Source organism: Colias eurytheme, chromosome 10 (assembly GCF_061535395.1).
Source record: "Colias eurytheme isolate Ceu_HAF_F1 chromosome 10, ilColEury1 Martin Lab GWU primary, whole genome shotgun sequence".
In the NCBI taxonomy this organism is placed as follows: domain Eukaryota; kingdom Metazoa; phylum Arthropoda; class Insecta; order Lepidoptera; family Pieridae; genus Colias; species Colias eurytheme.
In genome coordinates, this window is record NC_142989.1 from 9,467,142 (window position 1) to 9,481,392 (window position 14,251).

At 32.4% G+C, this 14,251-nt stretch overlaps 1 protein-coding gene across 2 annotated transcripts in view; it reads right to left on the reverse strand.

Moving 5' to 3' along the window:
* ec (ubiquitin specific peptidase echinus) overlaps positions 1-14,251 on the reverse strand; it is a 73,573-nt gene that overhangs the window by 33,754 nt on the left and 25,568 nt on the right. Inside the window, exon 1 of one of the 2 annotated variants that reach the window (XM_090106087.1) lies at positions 8,248-8,424. The exons of the other annotated variant lie outside the window; for it this stretch is intronic. Coding sequence (XP_089962213.1) covers positions 8,248-8,298 — 51 coding nt within the window. The 5' untranslated portion in view covers positions 8,299-8,424. Of the gene's footprint in view, positions 1-8,247; positions 8,425-14,251 lie in introns of those variants that run through there. 2 annotated transcript variants of the gene reach the window in all.

The window sequence follows — 14,251 nt, forward strand, 5'->3', positions numbered from 1 at the left end:
TATTGGAGTTCTATTCACAGGTAATTGCGGCAAAACTATAATTTTTGTTGGTTCTACAGGATCATTCTCAGTGATTACTTGGTGAGGGCGAATCGTTATATTCTGGATCTCGATGCTACATGGTTCGTCGATGGTCATTATGTATGTGCCCACGACAGGATATTTGCTGACATCACCATTGCAAATTTGAGTCAGAGTATTTCTGTATTTTGAGAAAAGTATCCAACTTATAGGTGTGATTCTTTGAATTCTCACATTCTCTATATTGATTAGCTGTTGTTCGCAGTGCATTGGGTTTCCTTCAAATTTAAGCAGTTGTTCTATGCAAGTAGTTTCAGGATATGGCGTTTGATTTTGTTCATCGCATAAAAATTGTTCTCCAGCAGCGAGCGATCGGCACGGTTTTACGACCGGTAAGTATTTCATCCCCTTTGCCAACAGGTAAGGATATTTAGGAAAAATGGAAACGGTATTACTATCGGATTCACGGTACATAGGTATAGAGTATAATTTGTAATAGTTATAAGTATAATTATCTGTAATTGGAACCTCCATTATGAACGTAATCTGGTTTTGTTTAATATACGATTTAACATTAATAGTTTCTTCTAGTTTTACTAAATTTGCCTCACTCGCTTTAAACACTAAATTTTCAGTTTGAGATATAAGAATTAAATGTTGCAACAGCTCAGTAGAATTAATAATACTTTGATGTAATATGGATACTTTACTAAATGCTAGAGCAGTCTCTATTTCTCCTAATTTTATAAAAATAGAACGAAAATTACTAACAAATAAATTTAAAAGGCTTACAACATAAGTAGTATAAACCCAATGATTATCCTTAGATGCTAATTCCTTAATCATAGATTCTACAATTTTTAAACGCTTATCTAATATATTAGAATTTTGATTTAAGACTTCAGTAGAATTGATAAAACTATCGAGCATTTTAGATATTAAGGTAATTTTATTTCTAATGATAGTCTGATCGTTTTCAAGTTTAGCTGTAAGTTTATCGTATCTAATTGCGTCACTATAGTCTAAATTTCCCGTTATAATTTTAATTAAGGAACCCAGAGGGTTGAGGATACCTCTCTTGACACGTTTGTGTGGAACTAACTGTTCGTATTTCTGAACCGTTATGTCGCGAATATATTCAGCGTGATATTTTGCCACTTGAAAATCGTGTAAGTATGAAATATTCTTATTAATTAAACTATCGAATTCACTGTATTTGCTAATAATAAAATTTAAGTCATCATTAATCTTATCTAAATTTAAAACCTTAATTATAGTCCAATAGTCTGTTTGGAGATATGCTTGCCCTTCTTTCACAGGATAAATTCCCGGGTTATGTTGAAGAAGTTGTAGTTGAAGGGCCAGCGCGGACCTCATCACTATCAGCCAACACCACAACGCGGAAGGCGTTTTACATTTTTAATAGGGACCATAGTCTTCCTTTTACCAATCTCTATCGGTATAACGTTCCTTGAACCTTGACCTATAACCTTAGCTTTATGGAATCGCGGCTTATCCTTGCTTTTTCGCTTATTAACGTCTTTCGCAAATATAATTTTTCCTGAAGGGAGACTGATTTGATATTCACCACCTCTCCTATCCTTTACTTTTTGCTTTTCACGTGAAAGGTCGTGAACTTGCTTTTCGTTCTTAAACCACTTATATACTAAAATTTGATTTGGTTTCGTATCTATTGCTTCATGTAATATAGGTATACCGGACGATTCTACTATATTAGCTGAATGAACTGTATCCGATTTTGACGTTACAGATGGTGACCTGACTGGGTAGTCACATGTTCTAGGAGACCTTAGCGCTGATAGAGTTTCAGAGTCGGGAATAGATATCGTTTCACTAGAATCGCGTTCTGATATAGTAATTGTACTAGAGTCGTTACGCGCTCTTGGCCTATTGTCTCTATCGCCTATATTAACAACCATAGATTCGTTTTCATTATCGGAATGCGTAGCGTTAACTCTAATTCTAGATGAAGCGTCCGCGTTAAAATTTTGCTTCCCAGTTTCAATAAATTTGGAATTAGTTTCAGGAATATAAATGTGTGGAAATTTCAGATTTGGATCGCAATTTAATTCTATGATTTTTTCCTTGTAGAGGCTTTCGTTTGAAAATTTTCTTCATCAGACGGAAGCACATTAACGTCTTGATTATCGTCAGTGGGTGTATACATCTCATTCGCGACGTATTCGTAATTCGTATCGTAAGGATTACAGCCATAATAATTCGTATAGTCGTAAGGATTATAGCCATAGTAATAATTATCATTATGTAAGTCGGTTTCATTCACTCTAAAACCTGGCTGAGTTATATTTTGTGGTCGAGGGGGTGCCGTCCTCATGGAAACGTCAGTAGACTCAAAGCGGTTATTTTGAGGAGGTCTTTGACCGAAATTCTGTGGCGTCATACTAAAAGTTTCAGGAGGCCTATAACCAAATTGTGGGTTTTGATTAAATGTTGGCCTATAACCAAATTGTGGATTTTGATTTAATGTTGGTCTATAACCAAATTGTGGATTTTGATTGAATGAAGGCCTATACCCGAACTGTGGGTTTTTATTAAACGGTGGCTTATAACCAAATTGTGAATTTTTATTAAACGGTTGTTGGGGTGTGAATTTAAAACCAAATTTTTGAGGTACATTTGGTGTCCCAAAATTAAATCTTTGTTGAGGATTTTGTAAAAATTGGGGTACCGTTGTATTATTATGGGTACGATTGCGCGACTGATATTGTTCGTGAAAATTAACTTCTTCTAACACAATTTCTAGGGCCTGTTCTAATGTATTAGGCGATTTTAGTCTAACAATTCGCACCATGCTTTCGGGCAAATTGTACAAGAAAACGTTCAGGGCTGTATGATTATAAATCGCAATTTTCGCGCGTTTAATTTCCGTATCTACCGATAAATTAACCTTCGATATTAGTAACGATCTAATATTCTGTATCCTATTACAAAATTCAAGATAACTTTCCCCGGATTTTATTTTACAGGACTCGAGAGAGATTTTTATGCAATCCTCAGTTCGCGGATCGCCAAAATGTTGTTCCAGTAATTCTTTTAGCGCGGGCCAAGTGTTAATATCTTCGCGCTCGGATAATAACGCGGCGGCATCGCCTATTAATCTACTAGTTATTGCATGTAAAACGTAAATATTCTGCTCTTCATGCCCTCTAAATTTATTAATTATATATTCGCATTTTCGAAAGAATAAATTCAAAATTCTTTTGTCTCCACCAAAAAGAGGAATAAGCTTTAACATATCACTCGGAATTGTTATTACGTTTACGCTTTCCATGTTAAATAAGTACAGAGTAATTAAAGTTCTGAAGTCTTTAACCAATTACAATAATTTCGAATTATAAAAATCACACACACAAGAATCAATTTAAAACACAATATAATAAAAATTCTTAAAATATAGCACAATAAAAGTAAAAAAAAAATATATGTTATCAATTACTATAAAAATTAAAACTTGAAATAAAGTACAAAATCACATATAAAATATAAAAATTATTAATTGAATTACGATCGATTTTGAGATCAATTAAATCAATTAATATTAATATTTCTTTATGCAAAAATCATTTAATTTTCTAATTTAAAACTTTTAATTAAGTTACACTCTATAGTTAATTAGTCTGTGCAGAGTTTTATGCAAGACAATTATTCTTAGAATTTAACACGATATTTCTTATGTATAAGTTATAACTAATTACTGATTTAATAGAATTTCATATTAAAACCAGATCCGTTATAATGCGAGACGTTCAATCCCAAAATAACAGTTAAAAATAGTTAAAAGTCAAAATTACACTCTCGTGAAAAGGATATAGGAATATATCAGAAAGGATGGCAAAAAGTTTTACTCACCAACCGATCGTCGATCCCATGTCCTCGTCGTGGTCGTTTAACAAATTTATTATTCGGTTCTTTTAGGATAGCACGGCCTTTATAGCAATGTTCTAGGGCTAATTTTGAAGACCTCTAGACATGCAGACCTTATATGGCTATCCTACCGGCTGCGCCAGTTAAACTTTGCGGGAGCGATTTGACTTTTTTAAAAAAAGAAATAAAATAAATTAAAATTAAACTTATTTAATTATTAACTATAACAAGTGGACGATTTGGAGTCACAAATGTTAATGCCAGAATTACATGCAATGATACAATCGATACCTTATTGCGAAATAAATGTTTTTCAATAACTGCAACGCTTATGCTAAATTGCAAGAACTCTCCGGTGGTCTTGCTGAGGCCAGCGGAAGGCTATTGCTCAACCTAATACCGAGGGTTGGGGTGGATGCGTAACTACATAGTTGCACTAAAAATGTATTTATATTTTAAAATAGGTATGTTTACTGCCTACGCTTAAGTTTGCTAAAATTTCATGATTATTCCTACCAATCTATACTAATATTATAAAGCTGAAGAGTTTGTTTGTTTGAACGCACTAATCTCGGGAACTACTGGTCCGATTTGAAAAATTCTTTCGGTGTTAGATAGCCCATTTATCGAGGAAGGTTATGGGCTATATTTCATCACGCTACGGGCAACAGGAGTGGAGCCACGGGGGTGAAACCGCGCGGAGCAGCTAATCTCTACATAAAAGTAAATGGTAAAATAACGACATCCGTTGGTTTCCCTCTACTGGATTGGACCACAGGTTGCCTTTGTTAAACACATGATTCAAACTGATGAAAAATAAGCATGCTCTAGTTATTCCAAACCAGCATTCAATATCAAGACATTGAATGTGAAGCTATTTACATTCAATTACATATACTAATTGCACGTGTTCACGACCGTCTTACATTCTAATCACTTATGAGTTATGATCCTTATTTACAGGGCATAAAGTCGAAAATAGTTTTACGTTTAGCCGGTAATGTACACCGTGACAGTCACGCTTGAAAACACAAGAAATCAAAAGCTGGTAACATATGAGACTCAGAACTACTAATGGTTTTGTCTAACTGTAAATTTGTTCAGACAACGTCTTGTTTAATAACAATTAGCTGATTGCTGGACTGTGACTAAATTGTGCTAACTAATACGATAGTAGAATGAAGAAAGAAAATTGTTATAAAAGCGTTGATTCAACTTCTTGTAAGTTAAATAGAGCCGCATAAATTTAATTGGTTATTATGATGCAAAATGGAGTCATTCATTATATTTTACACCATATTTAGAAACACTTTACTGTAGTAGCAATTTGGTACCAATAAGATAAGTTTTAAAATACCCAGTTAGTAATTACAAACTTGTTATACACGTTTCGTCATAATTTCATAAAGAGTACTGCATTTTGAAAAAAGTGGGTACAAGATATGAAGACAAAATCTCAAGAAACAATAAATACATAATGTACTTGTAAAATAATCATACAAAATATACAATATGCTGTTAGGTTTGAAACAAAGATACTTCGGTAAGCGTCTGTACTTGGAAATCTTTGATATCAATTTAGGGCTTTTCCCACGGTTTTAATTATTAGTAGACAAATGAATGAGTGAAAAATGATACGACTGTTTGATGTTTAAAAGTGATTAATGTAAGATTTTATCTTTTATGTAAATAATAAATACGTTTCTCTAAAACAAATAAGTATTTTAGAAGAGAGTAAGGAGTTGTTTTACTTCACACAATAGAAAACATCACAAATATAAGAATCGCTCAAAATTACAGGAAGAGACTATTTATTTTGCCATTTGTACGCACCCCACGGAGACACGAGCTTTTGTTCAACTTTCATTATTATTTTAAAAGGGTATGATTGGTTTGATATAATTATTATCCGTATATAAAGATAAAATTATAAACACACATTAAACGGCCAAACGGACGATTTTCGATTTCATGAGACAAGTATAAATGAAAATCGCAACAATAAAGCAACTGGAAGTACCAAAATCCCATTACAAAATGCACGTGTTTCTCAAAATCTTCATTAGCCCAATTAAATATACTCAACATAACACGCGTGAACTGAAAGCCTCCTAAATTCATAATTACGCCTATCTATTTCGTGTTGGTCTATAATTCAAACAAATCAAAAGTCGGGTGAAAGAGGCGAACGGCCGAAACCGGTTCTGCTGTGGTCACGTTCTCAGAACTGTTTTATCTTAGCTAATATACTTTTTACTCACATCTAATACACTAGACTCTGCTATTAAATAACGATGGAATATTAAAGGCTCGAAGGACTAATGATTTTTACGCTGCACGCGAATGTGAACCTTAAAATAATTAGTTTAGAATAGTAATTAGTATGTTGTAGTAATGATAATTAATCCATACTAATACATATTATAAATGCGAAAGTAACTCTGTCTGTCTGTCTGTTACTCAATCACGCCTGAACTACTGAACCAATTTGCATGAAATTTGGTATAGATACATTTTGATACCCGAGAAAGGACATAGGATAGGTTTTATCCCGGAAATCCTACGGGAACGGGTTTTTCTCTGAAAACGCGGGCGAAGCCGCGGGCGGAAAGCTAGTACATATATATATATATTATGTTAATGGCAAGTAATTCTTGTATGACAAATGACGCAAGATCGTGTATTAAATTTTGAATAATTATGAGTAAGAAAGCTAATTTATAAATATTATGATGGTCAAATTAATAATATGAGATGGAATAAATTATCTGCGTTTTAATTAAAACCTATTAATCTTCTTGTTCTTTATGAGATGAATATGAATAGGCTTCAAATATATTTTAATAATGTAACTGTATGTTTCCCGCAAAATTAGGTATAGGTACGCGTGCCTGGGACTCTTAAACCTTATACATACATATTATCTATGCCTAGAGCCAAACTTGTTTGAGAAATCTTTTGTGAAGTGAAAAACATTCTATTAAGATTGGTTTTATTTAATCTTTAAGAGTTAGATATAGGGAAGTCTAACCGTGTACGTTAACGATTAATTACGCTTCGTGTAATCATTACGTACATATGACACTGTTACTAGAAATCTTATATAATCCTGGGAATATTATAAATCTCATGCCGGATATTGCTTGATGTGAAGATGTCTATTGCGTTTACACAAGGTCTAATTGAGATGGAGTATTTGTACATCATATATGGCATATATATAATAGCTTTATAGCTGTTATATCCTTCAGGTCTGCAATTTTTTATAGATTGAGCTATTTTTGTATGAATTATGCAAACACTGCCATAATACCTACAAGTTTTAATGCTACCAAAAAGCCCCAAATTTTTCGATAAACGAATTTGCTGTAATCAAAAACAGCCTAATAAATCGTCTTTAACCTATAAAGATTTACGCATCATTGGGGTCCACTACCCGAAACGAGCCCTAAACTTAAAGAGCCTTCACAAAAGCTCCCTACAACGCATCCCTATAATTGGGGGGACCGGCCAACCGTGGCTACCTGACCATGTACCTGTGTTCGAAATCCCGGTCTACAATTACACACAAACAACTACAGCAAAATATTATTATTCATTTACATCCGTCTCTGTTTTACGCATTGAAAATGTAGTGTCCTCTCTTTCCTTGATCGTTGATGTCTTTTGATCGCATGATGACCCTTTTTAGGAGAGTTGGAGTAGACTGCATTTTTTGTGAAATTTAACTGAATTTATATTTTATTCTGTGGATAGTCTTAAAATATAGTTAATTAACAAGTATACATAATAAATAGTAAAGATGAAGTTAAGTTAAATAGTGTTTATGTGGTATATTTTCTTTTGTAGAGCCTTATTATGTGACTTATGGCTTCAACTGTTATTACCATTATATAATATTGAAAATTTATATTTAGTATATAAAGAGCAAGGTAGTTTCGTTATTTCAAATGGAACAAAAGCCAGGAAGGTTCGGGAGGGGAAGAAAATCTGGATTCAAAAGCCTTCGAGGACCGGTTCAGTCCGAGCCAAACTAGCCAACGCTATATTTTAAATTTACTTTTAAAAAAAGTTTTGAATACTTGCTCTATATACAATTATAACAGTAACTGCTTTAAAGTAGTAATTTCATAACATTAAGGCTTGTTAGGGCAATTCAATCTTTGTTTTCCGCTAAATATTTTTCCTATTTTGAGATTATTTTGAAATAAATTGTAAATTGATTATCTCTGTTTTTATTCGATAGCTTAATTACTTCTAAATAAGATTTTTTCATTCATGAATCGTTCATTAATCATTAAAAAACAATTAAAAACATACCTTCGCGCTATGATAGAGAGCACTGTTCCGATTCACTTTCGCCTTTGTCATTATGAATCCTTATCACCACTCATTAAGTCACAACACTAACATGTTGATGAAAAATCCATATATTTCTGGGAAAGCGCACTATAGCCGTGTTTACAAAGTGGATCTACGTGGGAGTGTGATGCGCGTACGCTGTCGCGACGCTAGCGCCGCGCGGCGGAATATCGAACTAATGTTTTCCATGGTTCGAATGCGGTCGAACTTCGAAGGCTTTTGAGCGGCCATTTTGTGTAAGCCCATGGCTGCGCCCATGGGATAAAGATTGGGCGCGAAGTTGTTTCGTAGCATCAATGTAAAACAAAAATATACTGGCTATAAATGATGTTTGGACTCGTAATCTCTCCTTATATGTAGACGTGATCTACAAACTATTCTAAATATATTATTCATAAATATTATTTAAGACACCATGTAGCAATTAAACTACAGCATATAATATAAAATTATCAATTAAAATGTACCATATATGAATAGGTACAGGTAAATAGGTAGTGTGGGATTTCTTTTTCTGTGTAAAATTCGTCATTGTTAACAAACAATGACGACGAATTGAACTCAATAGTATTGATAAGGCACATCCTTGTATGCAAAGAAAAAATACAACTAAAACATTTTTTGTACCTTTATAGCAGGTGGTGAATAAAAACTTTTGTCGGTGATCTTGCGAGGGGAGATCCTGGCTTTGCAGGCGAAAAGATGGTAAAAAAGATATCAAGTTTATATTGCACCTTGCGATTTCGTGATAGCTTTTGTTGAATTAATTCATATTTAAAATGATTTACGCCTATATATCTGTTCTATAAGTTATTATCTTACATTTATTTTATTAATAAAGATATTTTTGTTTCCTTGTTAAATATAGTTAGGCAAAAAAGCCAAATAGTAAAGGCGATTGTAAAGTAAACTTATCGACGTATTTTACATAAAAGAACATAAATAAAAAATGCATACAGGGAAACATTACATACTCTTAGTATAATAAGAAATATTTAACTGATATAATAAAGATTAAAAAAATATATAAAAGGCTTTTTGGATATAGGCTTCGAATTTAATGAATTCTTTCTATAATACATTAAAATAAACGACGCTACTAATCAAGAACCTTCGTCGGTTTTGAGAACACGAGATAAAAATATATTGCCCTTGCTCTACAAATATTGTATTCGTTAGTTAATTTATACAAACAACTCCGAAATAAAATTCAGGCAACTCAGTAATAACTGCTATGAACTATGAATGCATAAAACTAGATAAAATCGCAGACATTCTTGCTAAAAGATAACAAAACATATTCTTTATTCACTGAAATATAACATAAAGTGTAGTTATAACAGTTTTTTAAGTAGTTAAACTGCTTTTCTTATTAGTCTATTAACATCAAAAGGGACATCAACATAGTCTCTATTTAAATTTACTAGGCCTACTATATTGGTCAAGCCACTATCCAAACAAACACGTACGTGGAAACCAGTTTTAATTTCTTTCCCGCCAACTGAAAGGTACCACCAAGGAACAACCAACGAAAAATAAGGTATTACCAGTTTTTAAGGTAGAGTTTTGATTATCATACTTTCATGTTTAAATTATAGTAAGCAATAGTAAAACCAAACCAGTTTTTGGGATAAATAGTGTAAGTTGGGCCCGAATAGACCCGTTAGAAAGTCTCCTCATGTGATCTTGTCTGATCCACGTTTATGTACCTACATGTCAACAACCAAACTTTTTTTAATTAAGTTTGATATCTTTTCATATATTCAAGTGAAACAGGCTGCTGTTTGTAGGTTCTATAGTTTGAAGAAAATTGATTGGAAGATATCTCTATGACAGCGCAGAAACTGAATTAGTTTTTGTAACTATTTTATTTTTAGAAAAGCCTATTGCAACTAATTGAATTCAAATAATGAAACGCAATTAAAATGTGATGTAAATTTAGTCTTGATTCAAATATAGCTAATTATCGATATATTTTTAAAGTCCCTAAAATTGATATAAAATAATAGATAGATATTTATTTATTCGGTATAGAGATGTATAGAGTTCATATTTTTACCTATGTATGAGATTAATATCGCAGAAGCAGAACAAGGAAGCCAGACATAATAGTATGCAAATAAACTTGAATGTAAATATTGTATCTGTATGTAACATTGTATATTCATACAAAGTTTTTAAAGATGTTGAAATAATAACGCCTACGAATTTTTAACGCAACGTTTTCACTCAACTCACTTCAACTTTTCCTTTTCAACGTTTCCAGCTAAACAAAATTTACAGGCGCAAAATTTTACACACATGATCACATTACATTATTATGGACCTAAAATACAGATTGGACTAATCCTATCTGTAAGTCAATAGTAATATTAAATAGATACATTTATTAGGAATAATTTCTTCCCTTATAGTGTTCATCATTCAACGACATAGTGGAATTTTGTTTTAGTAAACATCCTGAATAAGGCTCCATCCATTGTTCTCTTCCTATAACAACTTCTGTTTAACTTTGACATGATCAGAGACAGCAATATTCCCACGTTTATTTCACAACTGTTATCGTCATTCACTTGTTAACTAAAAATCTTAATTACATTTCATACAGGAAACGGCTTTTGCTTATTGCATGGTAAAGTATTAGGAAATATGTTTATAGAGTATAGACCAATACTTAGTAGAGAGAAATATACCTACTTATTAACTACGACTGCAACTTCTAGGAAAGACTGCAAAATCATCAATCAAGCAATGCGAGTGAAATAATTCTTACAATAAAATGGAAGCTATATTATATAGTACCTATAGAATATACGTATATTAGATCCCCATCAGAATGAAGGCACTCAATTCAATAATGAATTCTGTAAACATTTCTACGTGTTTATAATCAATTAAATCAGTTAATAATATATGTCTCTCGCACACGTAACGATGGGTTACAAATGCACATAAAACATAAACTGCGAAATCCAGTCTAGACATTTGATAAAAACTGAAATAAATGATTATCTAACACGCGAACAATAATTTATGGGTACTCTTTATTGAACCATAGCATTTTAGAAGTGAATGATCGGATGCGTTAGTGAAAATTAGCATTAATAAATACATAGGCATGTGTTTACTGTTTATTGTTTTTAAGTATTAAGTAAGAAAGTTTACATTTTAAATTGCGAATACTTCGATTTTTCTAGCACCGCTATAAAAGTACCGAGAAAATATTCATTAATCATAACCAACAGTATTAACATTTTGTTTCAATTCTATATTTAGAATACAGACATTTCATAATTTTCCGTGTAATTGAATTGTATTATTAAATAGGAAGTCATAACCCGGAAGGAATTCTACGATGCGCGACTGGCCTATATTTCTCACGATGCTCACTTGCATCTCGGAAGACGCAACCCATCCATGGATACCAACGGGACCCTCAGGTTTTATATAACGGGATAAAATAAAATAAATGAAATATGTCGGTTTTTGTAGAAGACCGTACGAATGCACTTTTTTCCATAAATCAATCGATCAAAACCAAAGTGTTAGTTTATAAATCAAAATATATATAAAAAGAGGACACTTTCGTTATTTATACGTTCACACACTTAATAAACAAGCTACCAACGATAGGTTTTAATTGCACGAAGCATTTGCATATCACTTCTTTAATTAGTTTGTAACTGTTTTTTCCGTGAGACAGCATCATAGGGCAGGCGCTGAACTTATTCTAATGATGTTTTTCAATAGCTAGCTTACTACTACATTTCTACTATGTAATTTTATATCTTATCTGTGGCTAAGAGTAAGAGTATTTCTTTGTTAAAAGATTCAATATATAAATAAATAACTTTCAAGACAATTTTCACACACGGCACAATCTGATCCCATACTAAGCTTTCGCTTGTGTTATGGAAACCAGATGGCTGATAAACATACATACATAATTTTTAAATAAATACTTATATAGATAATTAACACCCAGACACAGAGCAAACATCTATGTTCATCACACAAATATTTGCCCCGGGTGGGAATCGAACCCACGACCTCCGGCTTGGAAGGCAGGGCCACTACCAACCAAGCCAACCGGTCAGTCAAATTATATGATTTGTCGATTAAGGTAAAACAATTAGTAAATTAAATCTAATAACGTTCGATATGACCATTATGTTTCAGATACCTTAAGTATAATATGTTTATTTTTTCACCATAACCGAAAACAATAAAATCAATTATTACCAAACACCAAGCATTTCGTAAGAACATTTTCACATAGGTTTAGTACTAAAGTAACCACAATATAAAAATCGTAAGACGGGAAGCGTTAGGCGACCACGATCCCACACTCCTCTCGATACCATAAATATATAGATACAATTGATTGTGCCCTTTTCTAGTATTGTTGTTGAAGTTGTCTGTCTATTTACGACAAGTACACTTTCTGTGATACATGTAAAGCATGAGAAGTAATTAGAATGGTCTGTGGTTATTTCGTATTTTAAAGAAGACTAGATAGTAGGTTCGCATTACGCATACAAAATTTTGAGCAGAAGTAGATGCAATGCAAAAATAATTATATTACTCTAATAACCGAATATGTTATTATTTTGAATATGTTCAATACATTCTAACAAAACATCAACAAAGCAATGTACAAAGCTTAACAAAATTGATAAAAATTTTAACCGCGAATTTACTGTACCCATATCGGTCAATTAAGGAAAGCTGGCATGTTCACAGTACTCACACTTATGCAATTTCACTTACAGTATGTTCAAAAATAAATGCGACTCTAGTTTCATTTTAGACTTGAATTGTAAAATGGGTGCGTTGTAGATAAATATATGCAAATATAATTACATACTTATGAAAGCTCTCATAATTTACCTGTAAAATTATAATTTAAAAGTAAATCAATTGATGAAGTTAATTATTTATTCTAATAATAATCAATTGGATAAAAGTACATATTAGTAATCATTCAATTATCAAATAATAATTAAATTTCAGGTCATAAAAACAATACAAATAACACGTGCGCTTACCCCCAACACACGGATGGTTGTTTTGATAATGATTTAAATAACGGGCGTTTTTTTAATAATGTGATAACTCTGATTAATTAGTAATTTGATTTTTGAAAAAAAAAATACCGATTTTAGTCAAAATTTATATTTTTCTAACAAGATCCTTATCATCCAAATTTCCACCTTAGTGAGAAAAATTGACATATTTTCTAATGAAAATGAACAAAAAATTAAATGATTTTATTAAATACTGTAAAATAGTCTATAATTCTTCCATTTACTGTATCACAAAATTCTTCATAGATTTTTAGATATTCGTACTACACCAATTACATCACCCTGTATTTATAAACAATTGCTAAATATGACACATACATAGGCCGGGAGATACTGACACAAAATTTTGGGTCATTTGTAACAGAATGGCGGTTATACAGAGGTCTTATTACGCAATGACTAAAAGAAAAATGATGGTCAGAACTCAGAACGCTGGTACTGGTGGACTAGTCGCGTGGGCGTTAGTCGAACTCGTCGGATAAATAGCGAAAGTCAAACGATTTGTAACACAAAAATTTTAGAATTCACCGATAGCCCATAAAAAAGATGTAGGCGGTAGTGTCATGCCATACTTTTCCGGTGTAACTTACAGCCCCCCATACCGACGCGATGCGTTGATTAAAAAAAAACAATTCAAACATTTGTACCAGGCTATTTTTTGCACAGGTAATCATCATCGTGCAGACATTTACGAAAATCGCCATGCCATACTTTTCGGACGATTCCAAATGGCCACCATACCGCCGAAAATCTGCAAAAAAAAAAATTTTTTTCGCCAAACAATTTGTACCAGTATTGCATTTGGATTTTTGGAGAGTATTTGATAAAATGTGACCATTATTATATTTGCCATACTTCTAGTAGGGGGAAAAAGT